This window comes from Moschus berezovskii, chromosome 27 (genome assembly GCF_049115385.1).
Source record: "Moschus berezovskii isolate FMDL1 chromosome 27, NW_MosBer_1.0, whole genome shotgun sequence".
NCBI lineage: Eukaryota > Metazoa > Chordata > Mammalia > Artiodactyla > Moschidae > Moschus > Moschus berezovskii.
The window spans coordinates 5,820,159-5,841,663 of record NC_142486.1 but is presented as its reverse complement, the minus strand read 5'-3'; the positions used below and the strand labels follow the sequence as shown (position 1 = coordinate 5,841,663).

Genomic DNA, 21,505 nt, shown 5'->3' with positions numbered 1-21,505 from the left:
CTGCATTGGCTGAGTGTGCCCCATGCCCTGAGGTTGGGCTTCCTCTTCCTTATGTGTCCCCTATGCTGGGGAAGAAAGAGAAATCAGGGTGGTAGGGTGATCAGATGGCTCCCCACTAGGTCGTGAGGGCTAAACACTCCCTTTCCTGCCCGCCTCCCAGAAAGCTGGCTCTCCAGTCAGCCCAGGAGACTCCCGGAGAGTTGAGCTTTGAGTGGGTGGGTTTTGTGGGAGCAGCAAGAAATCCTGCCTTTTGAGCATCTCAACTAGACCTCGGGGTTGGAGGTCAAAAACGGGTTCCTTTCCTGTGTCTGTGTATCTGTAGGCCTGCCTTTGTATTGATAGAATGAAGCTGAACAAAAAAGGGCAATTTCAGAAAAAGTCAGCCTGTGGGGCCGGGCGCCTCCTTAGCCCCACTTCCAGCGGGGCTGCACAGACGCGCCCCGCGCCCCCCAGGTCCTCCTCCTGGCCAGGCCGCTAGGGTGCACCTCGCCCGGAATGCCCTTCTGGGCAGCAGGTCGCCTAGGATTCCTGACCCTAAATCTTCTGGGAGCAGCCGGCGAACCGGAAGGACAAGTTCATTAGCGCCTCCCAGTTCGCTTCCACCAGCAGCGGCTGCAGCTGCGGTAGCACCCCCGTACCCCGCGCGCCCCGAAGCCGACGCGCGCCTCGAAGGCTCTCTAGGCCTCCCGGCGGACTTCCGCATCGCTCTTGTTGGTCCCGTCGCAGCCCGCCGTCCTGTCACTTCCCACGGGCCGTCTTCGCCCGGAAACCCGGCGGTTCGCGCGCCCCGGAGCGCGCGGGAAGGGCCGCAGCCCGCGCCGCAGCCCCGCGCCCCCGCTGGATCGCGAACCCCGGAGGAGTTCGGCGGCCGCGGGCCCGGAGGCCACCGCCCGCCGCCCGCAGGCGTCTCATCCGGGACAGAGGGGCGGCATGGAGGCCGACGACTTCCAGGAGGAGCTCACCTGCGCCATCTGCCTGGACTATTTCGAGGACCCGGTGTCCATCGAGTGCGGCCACAACTTCTGCCGCGGCTGCCTGTGCCGCACCTGGGCGCCGGGCGGCAGCCCCGTCCGCTGCCCCGAGTGCCGGCGGCCGTCGGCGCCCGCCTCGATGAGGCCCAACTGGGCCCTGGCCCGGCTGACCGAGAGGATGCGGCGCCGGCGCCTGAGCCCCGTGCCCGCGGGCCTCTGCGGCCGCCACTGGGAGCCGCTGCGGCTTTTCTGCGAGGACGATCAGCGGCTCGTGTGCTTGGTGTGCAGAGAGTCGCAGGAGCACCAGGCCCACACCATGGCCCCAGCCGACGAGGCCTTCAAGAGCTACCGGGTGAGCCGGCCGTTTACGGGGCTGGGCTGCCGGTATATGCCCTGGGAACCTTTACTGGCTGCACTGGACGCATAAACCCCCCTTCACCCCACCCCTGACCGGCTCAAAAAAGTTAAGAGACTCACAGATCAGAGCTGGAGTTTAAAACTGGAATTGGGAGGGCGGTGGAGGCTCAGTCATCACTGCAGAACTTTCCAGAGACTGGCCTCCCGGCAGCTTGGTCATCCTGAGAGGTTATACACCAGTGCTGTCCAGTAGAAGCAAAAGGAACCAGGCACATCTGTTATTCAAGGTTTTTCTAGTGGTGAAAAGAAACAGGTGATGCTAATTTTAATAACTCATTTATCTAAATTACCCAACAGCGATATGAAAATTATCAATGAGATATTTTAATTTTTTCATGATGGGCCTTTGAATCTGTGTGTGCTTTACATTTACGCACATCAGTTTGGACTCTCCATGTATCAGGAACTCACATGGCTCACAGATGCTGTATTGGACAGTACAGGTTTGTGCCAACAGATGTCATCAACAGCTGATGATTTGGGAAAAGCCTGGCTTGGAGGGACAAGTCTAGATTTTGTTACTAGCTTCATCAGTTGGGAAAATCACTTAATGTTTGAATTTGGAGATTCTCTGTTCTACCTATCTTATGGGTTAAGAAGCTTCGGTTAAATAAATCAGTTTATCATACTCCCTTCCAGCCACACTGGCCTTCCTGCTTTTGTTTCAAGCGTGTTCTCTCTCTCTACCCATACCTTCTGTCCTTTAGATCCTTTTAGATTTTAGCTTGAAGATCTTCCTTGATCATCCTTTCCAGACTAGCCCCACCCCTTCCATTATTGAAGGTGTCCCGCCAGTGGTCTCCATCTGAATTGGTATCTAGTAAGTACTCGTTGAAAACATGAATGTAATGATGCAAGTTCAAGTGTGTTGTAAACTGTCAAATGCTGTTCATTTTTATCAGCTGACTATAAACAGGAAACATGCGAAGGTAGACTAGAAAGTATATATTCATTTCTTTATTCGATAGCCTTTTTGGGTGCTTCCTGTCTGCTAGGCATTGTTCTAGACTCTGGACATAAATGGATGAGAAAGGCGTGGGTCTTGTCGAGGGTGTAAGCTTGTAGACCAGTTGTTTCCGTGTGTGTGAGTTATCACCATGCAGAAGGTCTGAGATTAGAGGCATCAGACAGGAGTGAGGATCACCTCTACAGAGGAGTGAAACATGAGTCTGCTCTCGATGGGTGAGGTTGCTCTTTGCCTTAGGAGGGTGGTGTATGGGAGGGAGGCTGGTGGGAGTTGAAGCTGAAGAAAGACAGGATTGCGTTGTGGAGGATCTTGTTCACCACACTGAAAAGCCTGAGTTTTCTCTTCCAGAGAATCGGGATCGTTGAAGGATTTTAAGGCAAGGGAAGCCATGATCGGCTCTCAGGTCTTTTGTTTTACCAAGTTCATTGTGGCATCCACGGGGGATGAATGCAAAAGACCAGTTAGGCTGTTGTTGCGCCATTTGAAGCAGGAGGCCGTAGGGCCTGAATCAGTGCAGGACAGGGGTCCTGGAGGAGAGGAGAGCGTGCAGGACAGGGGTCCTGGAGGAGAGGAGAACGTGGATTAATTATGAGCTGGACTGAGTAACATTGTGACTAATTGGAATGATGGCTTGGGAAGAGAGAGGAGTTTAGGACCGCAGTCCGGATTTCTGGTGCTCACTGGGGACACGGTGAGAGTGAAGTAACTGTGACATGAAGTCCAGGGGGGAGGGACAGGAGGCAGGGGCATAGGAGACTAGAAACACAGCACTGTAGAATTATCAGTCTATCCTTTTTTTTTTCTTAGATTATTTTATTTTAGATTCTCTCTCTATATATATTCGATTATATATTTTTAAGCTTTCTCTTTTAGAAAAATTTTGTTTATTGTTGTTTAATTGACTGTGCCAGGTCTTAGCTCATGGGATCCTTGATGTTGGTTGTGGCATGCCAGATCTTTTAGTTGTGGCATGTTTGATCTAGTTCCCTGACTAGGGATTGAACCCGGGCCCCCTGCATTGGGAACACAGAGTCTTAGCCACTGGACCACCAGGGAAATCCCCAGGACTGGTCCTTTCCTGCACGCTCCTCTGCGCAATCACTGCTCTGTTTACCCACCTCCATCCCCACCCTTGCGGTGCTCGTGGTAAGGACCTGCCTGCCAGTGCAGAGATACTGGGTGGATCCCTGGGTCGAGAAGAGCCCCTTGAGGAGGGCATGACAACACACTCCAGTATTCTTGCCTGGAGTGTCCCATGGACAGAAGAGCCTGGTGGGCTACAGTCAGTGCGGTCGCAGAGTCAGACACGACTGAAGCGACTTAGCACATATACATCCCCACCCTGAGTTAACTTGAAAAACGTAGGATTGCCCTTGCGTAAAGCTCCCCCGTTGCCACCATCCCACTCTCAGCACGTGCACTGTGTCATACATGTTTGGAGTTCCCTGAGTCTGTGGAAAATACCCCCCATCTGTGCCCACACCTGAGCCCTGCAAACTGTGCTGGATGCTTTCTCTGAGGATCTGAGCCCCTGGGCACCGCATCCAGGAAACCTGCTTTGATGAATTCCTAGCCCACTCTGCTTGCTCTCTTGGGCCACACCAGTGGCTCAGGATATACATTGGAGCCACCTGGAAGCACTCTTAAGACATTCTGATCTACAGATAGGATAGAGGACCATGGACCTGCATCTTAGTACCTTCACAGAGGAAGTATTCCAGAGCAGAAGTTGCCTTTGATGGAGTCGCTGATGGTGGGAGAGAACGAGAGAACACATAGAGAGAAATAGCTTCATAAACTTCAGGGAGCAAAGTGTTTTTTTGGAAAAGGCTTCCAAGCCCAGCACCTCTTTACTTCAAGCCAATATTTAGTCTGTTAACCCTGGGAACTAATCCCTTCATTGCTATTAACTCGTTTAAGAAATATTTCTTGAACCACCCGTTTTGTGTCAGATGCTGTACTATAGTACCAGACCCAGAAAAGGAAAACACCACGGAGCTTGCAGTCTGGCTGGGGTGGGGGTGGGAGGTAAACAGTAGACAAAGAAATAATCACAGGTGATAATCTGTGCTGTGAAAGAAATCACGCCAGAGAAGTGCCGAGGGCTTTGATAAGGGCACAGGCAGTCTTCTCTGAAGAGGTGACATTTCAGCTGAGGCTTGATGGATCAGCTATCAGAGGAACTGTGGGAAGAACATCCCAGGCACTGGACAGCAAATTCAGACCCCAAGGCTGGGAAGAGCGGGACAGACCCATGACACAAAGAAGAGCGATGCTCCCGAAGCATGATCAGCAAGAGGAAAAGTAGCACGCGATGAGTTGGGAGATGCAGGCAAGGGTGGCGTTCTGTCGGACCACAGGGTGGTTGAATTTTCTCAGTGATGAGGGAAGCCAGTGGAGAATCTCAGCAGGGAACTGACGTGACGTGAGTGGTCTCTAGAAGATGATTCTGGCTGCTCCGAGGACATTGGCTGAGAGATGAACAAGATTGGAAATAGGGAGACTGGTCATGAGGCTGTTGTATTGATAGCTGTCCGGACAAGAGGTGGTTTGAACAAGGAGGTGGCTGGGGGTGGCAAATAGGCAGATGGGCAGATTTGACATGTATTTTGGAGATAAGACCTGCTTGCTTGGATTGGATGCAGAGGTTACAATGATTGAAATTCACAGAACCTCAGAGCTGGCATGGTGTTTAAGAAAAGACTATCTATTGTGGTTGCCTTCATCTTCTAAAGGAAGCTGCAGCCCAGGAAATGTGTGAGACTGACTTAACCACAGATCCATAGCTAGTTGGTGAAGGTCTAGACTGAAACTCAGATCTGATTTGAAGTTTCGTGTCGTTTAAATTACATGATCACAAGTCAGAAAATGTCTTCATTCTATAAATGTATGTTTTTTTGTTGTAGTTCTATATAAAATCGAAAGTCTGAAGTTAAATGAAGAAAAAGTGATTTTTTTGAACTTGTGGGTCTACCCAGTTTTGAAATGCTCGGTGTTGCCCTCCTGCCACCTTGTGGCAATTTCTGTTACTGCAGGGAAGAAGTTTTCTAATCTCCCCAAAGGGTTTACCCCGGGCGACCTCTTTGTGGCAGGATACAGAAATGCATAGGTAGAGTCTTGGATAAGGGAACAGCATAATTCATGCATCCTGGGATTGCTAAGGGCTTTTAAAAATGGAAAAGTTCTATTTCAAATATATTTCATTAGCAAACAAAAGTGAAAACTTAAAAAAAAGTTCTTGGTCACCTTCAAAGGAGCTTTTTATCTCATTAGAGGCTTCACATGTACATGAGATTTCACCCTGATATGTGCTGTCTCTAACCTGTCTGCCTCTGCCTCTGAGGTCTTGCCTGACATTCTGCTTCTAGGTGCTCACCCGCTGCAGCTTACTCTGTTGATTCTAATTGGCTCGATTTTTTTATAGCTTATTTGGGTTTTTTAAATTACAAAAGGATATATGCTTCTTGTAGAAATCCAAACAAAACAAGTTTATTAAATTTCTAGTTCTCCCTCCGACTCCCTCCACCACTCCTATTCCCTAGAAATAAGCAATGTTAATAATACCTAGTTATATATCTTTCCAGATTATTTTCTGTTCAACTATAAACACACACACACTTACACAGACACATGTATATTTGTTCTTTTCAAAACAGAATTATAGCGAGAGCTGAAATTGATGTAGAGTATCAGTATATCATAATTTAATAATTCCCCACTGATGGATAATGAAGAATGCTGCGATAAACATTCCTGTATATATTATTTTTACTAGTGTTTTATTAGATATTATTATTAGAAATAGGATTATTGCATATTTTAAATACTGTTAAATCTTGCCAGTTGCCCTTCAAAAAGGTGGGAACTTTTAACAAAATTTTTATTTATTTATTTTAATTGGAGGATAATTACTTTATTAGATGGAATCTTTTTGTTCTCCTACTATTATTGTGCCAGAGGTCTTCTTCTCCCTTGCCAGTACTGGGTATTAATTTTTGTCTACTTAACGAGAAAACTTTATGTAGTGTTTTGATGACTCGAGAGCAGACTAGTTCTCGTGCATTAGCCTGTGGTCATCTTCAGCATCTTCTAGTCTCATCCTGTGTTTGGCCGAGGTGACTTTTAGCTCTTGAGCAAGGAAGATGCTGGAAGAGGTGATTTCTTACTTAGGTGTATTTCTTCTGCTGGCAGGAAAAACTTCTGAAGACTCAGTCTAGTCTGACAGCCAAGATGAAGAAAGTCATACATTTTCAGGACGTGGAAGTGAAGAATGCTGCAGAGTGGAAGGTAACAGCAGAAGGAGCTGGGCATTTCTTGCCTTAGTCCTTTCAGCCTGAGGCTGCTCAGGGGCTTTGGCTGGGAAGAGCTCACAGGGTCTTATCAGTTGTCAGGCTGACAGAACAGGAAGAGTGGATCTCTACCGTGGCTTTGGACCACACGCGTTCCACACCCTTCATCCTCAGACCTCAAGGGTGGTGCCCCTTCCTGCAGTCCTCCTGGGTTGGCTTCTGAGGTGGGTGTTGATTTGGGTCTATGGCATTGTGGAAAGCAGATGGACTTTTTCCCCAGAGCTGTTGTCCAGTTGGGAGGTATGATGTGGGTACGCACATGTATGTCTGAGATTTACCACAACTAAACAGTAGGTGTTCTGAGGGCTAAATTAAATACTAGGTGTGAAAGTGCATTTTAGTTTAAAAACTGCAGGAACAAGGCATGACGACGAGTAGTAGAAACTCAGGTACTGCAAAGAGTGAGTTAATGCTAGGGAGACTGGTACAGAGGCATCAAGCAGCGTAGAGAAGGGTGGAGCAGGCTTGTAGGGGTGAGCAGGAGCTTTTCTGGAGGAGGCGATTTGGATGAAAGGATCGTGGACCGTTGGGGAGTCACGTGCAGGGAATTTAGGAGGAGGGACCCGGCAGAGAAAGGACTGAGCCAGTCTCCTGTGGCTGCAGGAGAAGATGAAGAGTCAGCGCACGAGAGTCAGCGCGGAGTTTGCAAAGCTGCACGTCCTCCTGACTGAAGAAGAGCAGTTGTTTCTTCAGGGGCTGAGGCAGGAAGAAGAAGAGACGAAGAAGAAACAGAGTGAGAACATCTTTCGGCTCAATCAAGCGATCACGTCTTTGAAGAAGCTCATCCTCGAGGTGAAGGAGAAGAGCCAGAGCTCCACCCTGGAGCTGCTCCAGGTGAGACCAGCAGGGCACAGCCTCTGTCTTTACGGACTTGTTAACGTCACTAACTCATCTCCCTCCTGTCTTTAGAGCTGAGTGTCCTTCCTGGTGAGTGGGTTTAGTAGAAGACATGGTTTTTTCTCTTTTGCTAATTGTGTTACTAGTTTTGTTATGTAATTAAAGAGTCAAAGATTTCCTTTCCAAAGGAAGTTAATGTGAAGTTTAGGTTTGATGAGCTCAGGTAATATGAGATACTTAAATGCCAAGAATTGTCTAGAACGTTTACAACTTGCTTGAGCAGTGAAGTTCCAATTCCATATCCAAGCATATATTACAAAAGAATCTTTGAAATAACACATTTCCTTTGTGTATGCATTCTTTCATTTAGTGTGATGATTTTGAGGTTCATTCATGTTGGAGCAGCGTATCATATTTGCATTCCCTTTTTATTCCTGAATAGTATTCCTTTGCAGAATATACCACATTTTGTATACCTGTTCACCAGTTGATGGACACAACCCAAATGTTATTATGAAGGGTTCTGCCTTAATATTTGTCTGCCATTCTTTGTGTGGAGATATGTTTTCATTTCTCTTGGCTAAGTAGGAGGAGCAGGATTGCTCGGCTATATGGTATATTTATATTTAACGTTTTAAGAAATTGCCTTTTTCCAAAGTGGCTGAACCATTTTCTATTGCCACCACATCCTCACTAACACTTGTCTGTGACTGAAAGAGTGTAGATGGGGGAAGTTGACGGACAGCCAGGAGAGAGCGCATGTCATAGCGCCAAAGCGGGGAGAGGAGGGTTTCAAGGAAAGGATGGGTCAACATTGTTAAACAGTGCAGGGCTCACCCAAAAAAAACATTGCCTTGTGTTAACCCATTGGGCTTGGCAGCAGGAGATCATGTGTGATGCTCACAAAAACAGCTGACAGAAAAACACCCGCTCACCAAGTTGAGTAACAGATCTCAAGGGGAGGGTACGTAACTTCTTTCTTTCTTCTCTTCACAGAATCCAGCAGAGGTGTTGGCCAGGTATGAGCTCTTTCCTGCTTATGGGTGGTTGAGTAGATTGTAAAGATCCAGGCCAAGCAGAAGCAAAAGGAGGCCTGGGCCCCATGGATGAGTCTGGGCACTGACGTGAGGGGCCGTCGGGGAGGAACCCTGTCTGCTTGCACCAGGAGGGGGAGAGAGAAGTAGTCTGAACTCTGGGCTTGGAATCTTCAGGTGGGAGTTGCGGGTCTAAGCCATCTGCTTGTCTCCTAAGAAGAGCAGCCTTCTGTACTCTTTTTAGGTGTGAGAATCAGGATGTGAACTATTCCTTTGAAGATCTAACGGTGAAGACTGTGTGCCGGCTCCCAATGATGAAGGAAATGCTGAAGCGATTCCAAGGTGAGCAGAATTTCAGGGAGGTGGAGCTCTGAGAATGAACAATGAGAGGAGTCTGAAAAGGAAGGAGAAAGCAGAGCATGCAGCCAACAGGAGGGTCAGGAAAATGGTGAATAACTACTTAGGGATAAATGGATATACGCTTCACTGAAGAACCATCCGTTTAAAGGTAAAGGATGTTAGTATGTTCAAGGTACTAGTTACACAAAAAGAAAAGGACCTATTCTTTCTAAGAACTCATAAGCAAGTTGGAGAGACAGACATATCACTTACTGCAATACAGTGGGGCCCAGTGTTTATCAGTGGCATGAGTAAAATATCACAGAAGTACAGAGGACAGCCTCTCTGTTGGGGTGAAGTGAGGAAGTTTTCACAGCACAGGTGTCAGTTGTTTGGGGCTTTGAAGCATAAGTAGGAGTTTGCCAAGTGGAAACTGAGAGGCGGCTTCCAGGCCGAGGTGGCAGCGTGGGCTGAGATGTGCAGAAGGTGGGGGAGGGTGAGGGTGTGACTCAGCGTTAAGGTACACACGGGGAAAGGCAGGAGTATGGAGGAGAAGATGCGTGTAAGAACGACTGCAGGTAAACTGAGTAGATCTCTAGAGAACACCAAGGCCCGCACATGACATGCAGCTACATGCGCAATTCTCACGTACATCCCTGATCAAGAGCCACGCTGGAAAAAAAAAAAAGAGCCACGCTGGAGACGTCCACTGCCAGATAAATGAAGTGACAGGGACCAGACTTACTCTTGAGATGCAGTTGACCGAAGACATCCCAAATAGACAGTACATGAAACACTGAACGCCAGGCAACGAAGGACAGTGATACACGGGGAATGTGAAACAAATGAGCTGAGTCCTACGATGGCCCCAGCTTCCAGCCTTGAGAGTCTCCGCCCCCGTGGGGAAGGTAACACACGGGGAGCCAGGGGGACTGCCTGAGTTGAAGAGTGGTGCTGAGAGTCCAGAACAAAGTAGTGGGAGTTTACAGAGTGCTGGAGAGGAGAGAGCTGGACAGGGAGAACCCTGATGGTTTACAGAGATGTCCTGTGAACATTCAGCAGAGGACTGATCAGCACGTGCTTGTGAAGAGCTACCCGAAGGTGAAGGAAATTTTCAAATTGGTTAGAAGGAACAGTTCCTGGTGCTCGCACAGGGCCAGGAACAACGTCTGTTCCTACCAGCCCCTGGAAAGCTCTTAATTCATGGGGCACTGGGTAGAGCACTCAGGAAAATCTTGCCTCATCAGTGGGGGTAATTAACCCTCCACTGAGCACTGAGCACTCCTCTGGACCCACTTTACACGTCAGGAAAGCAAAACCCAAAAGGATGAAATTATTTCCAAGGAACTGCATCCCAGGACAAAGCTCAAGAAGACGGATAAGTATTTTAAAAATGAGTCTCCAACAATGTACAGTCACAATGTCTGGCATCCCATCAGAAATTACCAGGCAGGCAAAAAGGTAGGAAACATGACGTGGTGAGGAGAATAATCAATTGAAATTGACTCAGGATTGACCAAGATGTTAGCATAAACATAGAAGAACATTAATGCAGCTATTGCAACTATTTTGTAAAGATGCATATTATGGACATGGGAGATATTAAAGAAAACCCAGATCTGACTTCTGGAGATGAAAACTATGAGATGAAGAATAAGCTGGTTGGGGTTAATAGGTGATTGGACATGAACTTGAAAAGATGGAGCAGTGAAAACTATGCAAAATGAAACAGAGAAAAAAACTTAAAAAATGAAAGGCACCTCAGTGAGCTGTGGGTCACCTTCATGCAGCCTTACGTCTGGTAACTGGGATCCCTCAGGGAGACCCGAAGGATAGGGGTGAGACAGAAAAACAGTTGGAGAAACAGTGAGTCAACTTTCCAAATTTGATGAAAACTGTAAGCATACACATCTAAGAAATTCAGCAAGTTCTAAATGAGAAAGATGATGAAAACCACACCAAAACCAGTGATAAAGATGAAATTTTAGATGCAACAACTAGAAAAGGACATGTTACATACTGTGGAACAAGGTGGAACAAAGATAAAGATGATATCCCAGTGCTCATTGGAAGCAGTGCTAGTGAGCAAGAACTTTAAAAGACTGAAAGAAAAAGACTGTTTACCTAGAATTTTATTCCTGGCAAAAATACGCTTCAGAAACAAAGGTGAGATAAAGATGTTTGCAGATATCCAAAAACTGAAGGAGTTTATCAGACCAGCACTGCAAGAAATGTTAGAGGAAGTCCTTCAAGCAGAAGGAAAATGATACTGGATAGAAGTCAGATCTATGCAAAGGAATAAAAGATCTTCCAAAATGGTAATGATGTAAAGAAATATCTGTTTTTGTCATTATTTAAGTCTCATTAAGCGTCTTTTAATTTCATGGCTGCAATCAGCATCCGCAGTGATTTTGGAGCCCCAAAAAATAAAGTCTGACACTGTTTCCACTGTTTTTCCATCTATTTCCCATGAAGTGATGGGACCAGATGCCATGATCTTTGTTTTCTGAATGTTGAGCTTCATGCCAACCTTTTCACTCTCCTCTTTCACTTTCATCAAGAGGCTTTTGAGTTCCTCTTCACTTTCTGCCATAAGGGTGGTGTCATCTGCATATCTGAGGTTATTGATATTTCTCCCGGCAATCTTGACGCCAGCTTGTGCTTCTTCCAGCCCAGCGTTCCTCATTATGTACTCTGCATATAAGTTAAATAAGCAAGGTGACAATATGACCAACCTAGATAGTATATTAAAAAGCAGAGACATTACTTTGCCAACCAGGGTCCGTCTAGTCAAGGCTATGGTTTTTCCAGTGGTCATGTATGGATGTGAGAGTTGGACTGTGAAGAAAGCTGATCGCCGAAGAATTGATGCTTTTGAACTGTGGTGCTGGAGAAGACTCTTGAGAGTCCCTTGGACTGCAAGGAGATCCAACCAGTCCATTCTAGAGGAGATCAGTCCTGGGTGTTCATTGGAAGGACTGATGCTAAAGCTGAAACTGCAATACTTTGGCCACCTCATGCGAGGAGTTGACTCACTAGAAAAGACTCTGATGCTGGGAGGGATTGGGGGTGGGAGGAGAAGGGGACGACAGAGAATGAGATGGCTGGATGGCATCACCGACTCGATGGACATGAGTTTGAGTGAACTCCGGGAGTTGGTGATGGACAGGGAGGCCTGGAGTGCTGTGGTTCATGGGGTCGCAAAGAATCAGGCAGGACTGAGCAACTGAACTGAACTGAAGTCTCATTAAAGGTGATAGGGATGGCTAATGCCTGTGGTAATTTGATTTGGGCATAAGGTGCCCAGATATTTGGTCAAACATTGTTTTGGTTATTGCTGTGAGAGTATTTTTAGGTGAGGTTAACATATGAATCAGGAAACTTGAGGAAAGCAGATTGCTCTCCATAATGTTGGCAGGCCTAATCTAGTCAGTTAAAGGCCTGAACAGAACAAAAGACTGACTTTTCCCCAGGAACAAGGGACTTTTTACTGCCTTCAGACTCCATCTTCAGCTTTGGTTCCTCCTGCCTTGTGGAAGGAACTGGAACATTAATTTTCCCTGGGTCTTGCTGCTGTTACGCACCATGGATTTGGACTTGCCAGTCATGTGGGCCAGTTTCTTCTACTCTCTACAAGTACCCACACACCCTATTGGTTCTATTTCTATGGAGAAGCTTGACAAATACGGTAGTTGTTTAAACAAACAGAAAATAATATATTGTGTTATTTTATAACAACAAGAACATGAATGTTGGGAGGGGAGAAATGAAGGTATTCTGTTATACATTCTTACATGTGAAGGGGTATAATATCACTTGAAGATAGGTCGTTAAGTGAAAGGTGTACCTTTGTAAACTTTATGACAATCACTAGAAACAAAGTTATAGCTAATAAGTCAACAAAGGAGATAAAGTGGAATCATTATTAAAGAAATACTTGGTTAATCAGAAAGAAGGCAAAAAAGAGGAAAAAAGGACAGGTAGAAAATATAGCAAGATGATAGGTACAGACCTAATCATGTTAAGTATAAATGGTCTGGATATCCTAATTAAAAGGGAGAGACTGATTGGACTGGATAAAGAAGTGCAAGACCCAGCTAACTATATGCTGCAAGAAACACACATTAAATACAAAGGCCCATACATGTTAAAAGTAAAATGAGAAAAGATACATCATGCTAACATTAATCAAAAATCTAATGGTTTATGTTATTACCAAATAGATTTCAGAGCAAGGAATATTACCAGAGATGAAGAAAGTCATTTCCTAATGATAAATGGGTCAGTTTATCAGGAGGATATAACAGTTCTAAACATTTATACAGTTAATAACAGAACTTCAGAATATATTAAGCAAAAGCTAATAGAGCTGCGAGGAGAAATAGACACATTCACAACTGCAGCTGGAATTTTCAATACCTTTTAAAGATAAATTTTAGAACAAGTAGGCAGAAAATCATTAAAGACAGACTGAATAAAACTATCAGTCAACTTGACCACCCTGTTATTTATAGAATACTGACCCAAACAACAGCAGAATACACATTCTTTTTGTGTGTATATGGAACATTTTCCAGGGTAGAACAAGGTGGGCCATAAGACATCAGTATTCAAAGGGCTTCCTTGGTGGTGCAGATGGTAAAGAATATGCCTGCAATGCGGGAGACCTGGGTTCAATTCCTGGGTTGGGAGGACCCCTGGAGGAGGGCATGCAACCCACACCAGTGTTCTTGCCTGGAGAATCCCCATGGACAGAGGAGCCTGTGGGCTACAGTATTCAAAAGCATTCAGGCCATGCAAAATATGTTCTTTGACTACAGTGCATTTTGAAATCAGTAAAAACAAAAACAAAAAGCTTTGATAAGTCCCCAAATGTTAGGACGCTAAATAACACACTTTTTGATAATCCATGAGCTAAAGGTGAATCAAAAGGGAAATTAGGAAGTACTTTGTGGGATACAGCTAAAGCAATACTTCAGGGGAAATGTACAGCACTCACCACATGTATTACAAAGGAATTTCTTAAGCCAGTGATACCAGTTTCTACCATAAGACATTATAAAAAAAAGAGCAAATAAAGCCCTAAAGAAACAGAAGGATGGAAACAATTAAAAATCAGAGCAGAAATTATTGCAATAGAATACAGAAAAACAACAGAAAAACTAGTGGAACCAAAAGTTGTCTCTTTGAGAATTTAAATTTTATTGAAATGTATTTTAAGCAGAATGACTGGAAGAACAAAAGATATATTACTAGTATCAAGAATGAGAGAGGCATCATCACTACAGCTTCTGTAGATGCTAGAAGGATAAGGAAATATTATGAGCAACTTTATGCTGATATATCTGACAGCATGAATGAAATGGACAAAGTCCTTAAAAGACTCAAATGACCAAAGCTGACTCAAGAAAAAAATAGATAACTGGAATTCATGTTATTTATTCATGTTAGAAACCTCCCCAAATGGCTTCACTGGTGATTTCACCAAACATTTAAGAAATATCTATTCTACACAAACTCTTAACAAAAAATTGAAGAGACTATTCCCAACTTGTTCTGTGAGACCTGCATTACCATGATACTGAAATCAAAGACATTACAAGTGAAGAGAACCATAGATGAATGTCCCTCATGAAATATAAGAATTTGAAAGAAAATTTTAGCAAGTTGAATTCAGTAATGTATAATACATCACAACCAAATGGGATTTATTGCAGAAAAGCAGGTTTGGTTTAATATTTTCAGATCACTGTAATTCACCACATTAGCACATTCAAAAAGGATCTATTTGATCTCCTCAGTAGATGCAGGAAAAAGAAACCTTTGTCAAAATCTAACATCTATGTTGATTAAGAAAAGCAAAACAAAACACAGCTCTCAGCAAACTGAAGAGATATGGAGGGTTTGGGAGGGAAGAGATTTAGGAGGCAGCCAGGGGGGAGTTGGAGACACAGTTGCTGAAGGTCTGAATGCAGACAGTGGCGATGGGAGAGGAAGGGAAGAACCCGAGTGATTATTTCAGAGGTAGAATTGATAGGACTTGGTGATTCGTTAGCTAACGAGGGTCAGAGGGGAAGAAGAATCAAATAAGCCTAAGATTTCCAAGTATGAGCATTTGGGTGAAGGTCATGTCCTTAAGCCTTAGAGAGCATAGAAAACAAGATGTGTGCTTGTGAGGGAGGATTAGTCTCCAGAGAAGGGAGGGGGACTTCGGAGGCTCTGAATTCGGTTTTGTTACCTGCTGGGGTCTTGAGATCGCAGCGAACCACTAGAACCAGTAGAGGGAGACCTGGAATCACATCTGTGTGTTCCTGTACAAAGAACCAGCCAGTTGACAGCCTTGGTTCTGGTACGGATTCAGCAAGTCGGTATTTATTATTGTTTCTTCAGATTTTATGCTGATGGTGAAGCCTTGGGGCCGTGGAATAATAAGCTCCCATTTTCTAGGCTGTAGTCTTTGAGAGCCGAAGGGAAATGAAGACCTCAGGTTGCTAATGCAAACTGTGGCTTGCTAGGTTCAGCTGAGGAGCAGTTGAGGGGGTAGTGAGGTGTCTCATCCCTCACAGTACTTGATAGGAGGAGAAGGATGGAACTGAAGCTGGGACAGATGGTCCTTTCTGGAGCAGGGTTAGTGGTCAGCTCTTCATTACTGATCTCAGCTCTCTTTTTCTCTGCAGTGGCTGTAAATCTAGCTGAGGACACCGCTCATTCCAAACTTGTCTTCTCCCAGGAAGGGAGATACGTGAAAAACGGAGCATCAACCAGTTCTTGGCCACTGTTTTTTACAGCATGGAGCTACGCTACCGGTTGGAGGAATCCGCAGAGGACCACAGGCTTTGTGGAGCGATTTCAGCATTTACCCTGCGTTTTGGGAAAAAATGTTTTCACTTCAGGGAGACATTACTGGGAAGTTGAGAACCGAGGCAGCTTGGAGGTGGCTGCGGGGGTGTGTCGGGAGGACATCATGGGGATCCCTGGTGGCTCAACAATGTGCCCCAAGGTGGGAATCTGGGCTGTTTGTTGGAGTTCTGCTGGCTGTCAGCCCCTGACAGGCACCTCCGTGAGTCCTACCAAGCGAGAGCCAGCTCTTCAGCGGGTGGGAGTTTTCCTCGATCATGGGGCTGGGGAAGTCTCCTTTTATAACGCTGTGGACGGAGAGCACCTGCACACGTTCTCCTGTTCTTCCAGCTCACGCCTCCGGCCGTTTTTCTGGTTGAGTCCATTAGCATCTGTAGTCATCCCCCCAGTGACTGGTGGGAAATGAGGTGATTCTCTTCGCCTTGTACCCCAGGCCGGGAACACCCATCGCTTGGCCCTCATCTTTGACTTCATGCGTTTCCATCCTGGTTCATTCAGATTCCAGCCTCATGTTCGGTCCAGCCGCCTGCATGTCCTGTGCATAGACAGATGTGGAAGGCCCTGTGGGGTGCCTTTCCGGTGGCCACCTTGAGCACTTTTTCTCCCTCTCTCCTGCTTCTTCCTAATTGAGCTGTTCGGGATGTGCGCTCCACATGCTTCAGGAGAGGCGGACCCGTGGGAGGGAATCCTGGCCAGTGAGGTCGGGTGAGAAACCCTCCAGGGTGCTTCTGGGGAAAGTTCTTTAGCTTTTGGGAAGACACAGCTCATCTGACGTCAGCAGCTGTCCTGGAGTGAGAGGAGCATGGTAACCGTGGACTCAGAAACGTGGTCTTCGTTGGCTTCATGGAACAGTTGGAGTCTCCCTAGCCCTAGATTTCTTGTCTGAGATGTCGCTCCGTATTCTGTAAGGCAGTTTTAGTTGCACTTTGGTCATTTGCAGGCTGACGTGTCCTAACCGGTGCTGTTGTTACATAGCGCAGACATCCCACAGTGTAGGCTTATCTCACTTTTTTGCCAAAAGTTGACAGATTTATAGAATCTCTTCCTGTTCAGTCATGTACTTCCTTTGCTTTCCAGTAAGTACCAGTATTTCTCCTCCTCCTGGATTGGAAAATTGAGGTGGTTCGCCCCTACTCTGCCCGTGCTGTTACTCGTCGCCCGCCCATGTCTCTGCCTTCAAGTGTTCACTCTGCTTGCCCTTTGTCAGATTCGTATACAGTGTGCACAAGGTTATTAACATCATCTGGAAAATGTTGGGAAATACTTGTTAAGTATTTGTGCTGGGCTAACGACTTCACTTTCACGCATTGGAGAAGGAAATGGCAACCCACTCCAGTGTTCTTGCCTGGAGAATCCCAGGGACGCAGGAGCCTGGTGGGCTGCCGTCTATGGGGTCGTACAGAGTCAGACACGACTGAAGTGACTTAGCAGCAGCAGCAGCCTCTTCATGCAGTGCCCCCATGTGACTTTTGCAGCAGAGATGGAAAATGAAAGTTGTTGCTAAGAACCACCACTACTAACCATTTTAATGTGTTTCCTCCTCGACTTTGAGAGATGTTCTGGCAGTAATTTAACATGGCTTCTTACAAAACTTCCAGCCCCCTCCCTAACCCCTCTCCCATTCTATGTCCCAGCCCATCCTGGCTTGTCTCCCTTTTCAGCCTGAGCAGTATCCCCTCATTCAGGGACCTCTGCTGAGTTCTCCTTAACTCTCCAAGATACTTGCTCTTATGAGTTGATTTCTGTCCTCCAAAGAAAAGGATATGTTGAAGCCCTAGCTGTGAGTGTGACCTTATTTGGAAATTAAGACGAGGCCATTAGCGTGATGGCCTGAATGGGAAGGAAATCCAAAAAAGAGGGGACATATGTATACATATAACTGATTTCCTTTGTTTTACAGCAGAAACTAACACAACATTGTAAAGCAATTATACTCCAATAAAAATTAATTAAAAGGATGAGGCCGTTAGGGTGGGTCCTAATCAATGTGACTGATATCCTTAGAGGGAATCTTGTAAACACAGACGCTCACACACGGAAATGCCATGTGAGGACACAGAGGGAAGATGGCCTTGGAAGAGGCTGGAGTCATTCTGTCCCAAGCCAGGGAATGCCTAAGGCTGCTAGAAGCTGGAAAAGGCAAAGAAGAATCCTCCCCTTGAAGCTTCTGAGGGAGCTTGGCCCTGCCAACACTTTGATTTCAGACTTCTAGCCTCCAGAATTGTAAGACAATAAACACAGTTATCTGCCAGAGAAACTGTAGCTCCGGGAGCAGCAGTGAAGACTCCCCAGAAGACAGTTTGGCAACCACTGTTTATTCTGCACTTTCTCAAAGTGATTTTTTTTCCTGGCTGTGCTCTTGGCTTGTGGGATCTTAGTTCCCCCACCAGGGATTGAACCCAGGTCCTTGGCAATGAGAGAATGGAGTCCTAACCACTGAACTGCCAGGGAACTCCCTGGAGGTGCTGTTGACCATCTCCGTTGTTAACCTGCCCCCCCCAGAATCTGTGGGTACACATACTGGCGCTGTAAGCCGCCTGCTCTTTGTAGCCCTGGATAAAGTTCTGCCGAAGTCTTTTCCTCTAGAGACCAGCCTTTGTTGCGGAAAACACTGTGCACAGATCTGTGATTTCTACTCCTCCTCCCCCTGCCTAAAGCCATGAGGGGATCTTTCTCAGCTTTTCACTCTGAGAATTTGGTGGGGTTCCTGGAGGCAAAACCCAGGACAATAGGCAGCTCTCCCAATACTGCAGCTCCCCCAAAGCGTCTTGTTTTTAAGCTAGACCACACTCAGCCACCAGCAATTTGTCAAAACTGTCATTTCAGTAATGGCAACCCACTCCAGTGTTCTTGCCTGGAGAATCCCAGGGACGGGGGAGCCTGGTGGGCTTCCGTCTATGGGGTCACACAGAGTCGGACACGACTGAAATGACTTAGCAGCAGCGGCAGCAGTCATTTCAGTACACCCGCTAGGTTATGGCTCCAGTAGATTTTGGTTCTCTGTTAAGCAGATCTCAGCTTTGAGTGTGGATTTGTGTGTCTTTCCAGATTTTGGGGTGCAAGTTTGCCGTGCAACCTCAGTTCTCTGATGGGCCCCCACACCAAAAGCCAATGATTTTCAGTCTTTTCATCTTTTTCACATCATAAGGATGTGTTATGATATCCAAATTCTTTACATGTTGGAACTGAAACTGGAAATATTCTTTTATAATATTAAAATAGGTGGCTCATAGAACACTGTAATGGTTAGTTTTATGTGTCAACTTACCTGAGTTAAGGGACGCCCAGAGAGCTGGCAAAACATGTCTTGGTGTGTCTGTGAGGGTGTTTCCAGAAGAGATTGATATTTGAATCCACAGACCGAGTGAAGAAGATTGCAGTCACCATTGCAGGTAGGCATCGCCCAGTCAGTTGAGACCTGAACAAAAAATCAGAGGAAGGGCCAATTCATTCTCTGTTTTAAGCTGGGACATTCATCTTTTGCCCTTGGACATCGGTGCTCCTGGTTCCCAGACCTTCAGACTTGGACTTGGACTTACATCATCAGCCCTCTGATTCCTGGGCCTCTGGACCTCAACTGGAACTTATGCCATTAACTCTCCTGGTTCTCAGGCTTTTGGACATGGACAGAATTAAACTACCAGCATTCCTGTTTTTTTTAGCTTTCAGCGGATTGTGGAACTTCTTGTCCTCCACGAGCACAGGAGCCAGTGGCCAATGATCTATTTGTTCTGTTTTACTGAAGAACCATGACTAATACATCCTCATATAGTTGAGTCTTGCTTTTTTTTCTAAACAGTCTGTCAATTCTTAACTGTTCCTCACCTTTAAAAAGTTACTATGTATAGTTGCATTAAAATATACCATTTTGCTAGCTGTTTTCTGTTAGTTTCATTTCGTCTATCTCTTTTTTTCCCTTTTCTGCCTTCTCTAGTTTTATTATTTAGAAAATAAAGTTGATTTTATCTCTTATTTTTTGTACTTCTTTTAAAAACTTTTGAGTCATGCCGTAGAGTTTGCAATGTACATTTTTAAAAATCTGAATCTATCTTCAAACAGTATTATTTCATGTGTGGTGAAAGACTTGAAAACAGTGTTACCTTTGTTCCTGCTGCTGCTGCTAAGTAGCTTCAGTTGTGTCCGACTCTGTGCGACCCCATAGATGGCAGCCCACCTCGTCTCTGGGATTCTCCAGGCAAGAACACTGGAGTGGGTTGTCATTGCCTTCTCCAATGTGTGAAAGTGAAGTCGCTCAGTCGTGTCCGACTCTTCACGACCCCATGGATTGCAACCTACCAGGCTCCTCCATCCATGGGATTTTCCAGACGAGTACTGGAGTGGGGTGCCATTGCCTTCTCCGTTACCTTTGTTAGGTAGGTAGAATAGGGAAAAGGAGTCCAAAATGGTGGTGGCCAAAAGACAAGGAAGGGAAAAGCCCGCGAAAATAGAACAAAGGAAGCTCGGAGGACTGGAGTGAGGAGCTCCGGTAAAACAAACAACACTCCTGGCTGGCCCAATTTACATCGGGCAGGCCCAGGGGGAAAGAAGCGTATAAAAAGAGGAGCCAAAGCTAGCTCGCTCTCTCCCGCGCGCTGGGGCGCTCTTCTCAGAGCGTCTTTGGATCGACGTGCCCTCACGCCTTGAAGATGGATTTTCCTGCTATCTTCTAAATAAAATAGAGCTGTAACACTGAGCTGTAACACTGATTTGTCTAAGAGCTAGAACACGGTCTGTCCAAGACCCGAGAGCTGTGACACGGCGAGGGGGCTTTAATGTCCGTCACTCCAAATCTTTGCTGTGACGAGACAAAAACCGAGGAGCATACACTCGCCTGACACCTTGATTCCAAGTCCTTGTTCCATTGTCCTCATAGTTTCACTCTTGGGGATGCAATAACCACCCAATACATGGTTACTATTAACGCTTTAAACATCTTCCTTTGGTATGCTGAAAAATGTTAAGGTGGTATGAAATGACCAAAAGGAGTAGAAAAGAGAGACCATGAAGAAATCCAGGTAACTGAAGAATCATAAGAAATTTTGGAAAGATGTTCATCATAGAATACCCATACTGATGACCTAGAAGGTATCGGTATTCAGGCAGCCAATAGAGACTCTGAGGAAAGAAAGAAAATCAGAGCTCCTCTGGAGTCTGGATGCTGAGAGTCCAGCCCTTAATTCCTGGTGATCTGGGCTCCTTTCAGGGCTGAAAGAAAGAATGCAGGAGATGGGTGATTCTGAAGTGGGAAAGAGCTCCTGAGTCGAAGGGACCATGGTCCTCTGAATAAACCTGTTCTTCCTCACAGTTTTGCCATTGCTGGTGTCGTGGTGTAGACCTACAGGGTGCTTATAGACAGGTAATCTCATTTTTGGTTTCTCATTCAGCATGATGCACAGATTTCAAGTCATGCTTTATCCATTGTAAAAATCTCTGGCTTTTGGTCTGAGTCTACTTTCAAACAATATGTCACTTTGTGGGTAGTGAGAGACGTTTTAGGCTTCACTTAATGAAAATTGATATTTTTTAATTTGCTTTAAAAAGTTTTCTTTTTTTCCAGGACTTCCCTGGTGGTTCAGTGGTTAAGACTCTGTGCTCCCAATTCAGGGGGCCCGGGTTCAGTCCCTGGTTGGGAAACTAAGATCCTACATGCTGTGCAGTGCAGCCAAAAATAAAAATTAAAAACAAGTTTTTCCTTTTTGTTTTTTCTCTATTACTATTTTCCTGCCTTCTTTT

General features: G+C 45.7%; 1 protein-coding gene across 1 annotated transcript; it reads left to right on the top strand.

The window, feature by feature from the left end:
* The first annotated feature begins 683 nt into the window (after positions 1 to 683).
* On the top strand, positions 684 to 19,744 carry TRIM4 (tripartite motif containing 4). The gene is made up of 6 exons (XM_055410243.2): positions 684 to 1,323; positions 6,547 to 6,642; positions 7,308 to 7,538; positions 8,538 to 8,560; positions 8,820 to 8,917; positions 15,592 to 19,744. The coding sequence occupies exons 1-6, from the start codon at positions 931 to 933 to the stop codon at positions 16,176 to 16,178; spliced, it is 1,428 nt and encodes a 475-aa protein (XP_055266218.1). The 5' UTR covers positions 684 to 930; the 3' UTR covers positions 16,179 to 19,744.
* Positions 19,745 to 21,505: the final 1,761 nt, after the last annotated feature.

Excerpts from the sequence above, each read along its gene's own strand:
- TRIM4 (XM_055410243.2), top strand. The coding sequence starts at position 931 with ATGGAGGCCGACGACTTCCAGGAGGAGCTCACCTGCGCCATCTGCCTG. Across the intron at positions 6,643-7,307 it reads AGAATGCTGCAGAGTGGAAG|GAGAAGATGAAGAGTCAGCG; the intron begins GTAACAGCAGAA and ends CTGTGGCTGCAG. Across the intron at positions 8,918-15,591 it reads AATGCTGAAGCGATTCCAAG|TGGCTGTAAATCTAGCTGAG; the intron begins GTGAGCAGAATT and ends TTTTCTCTGCAG.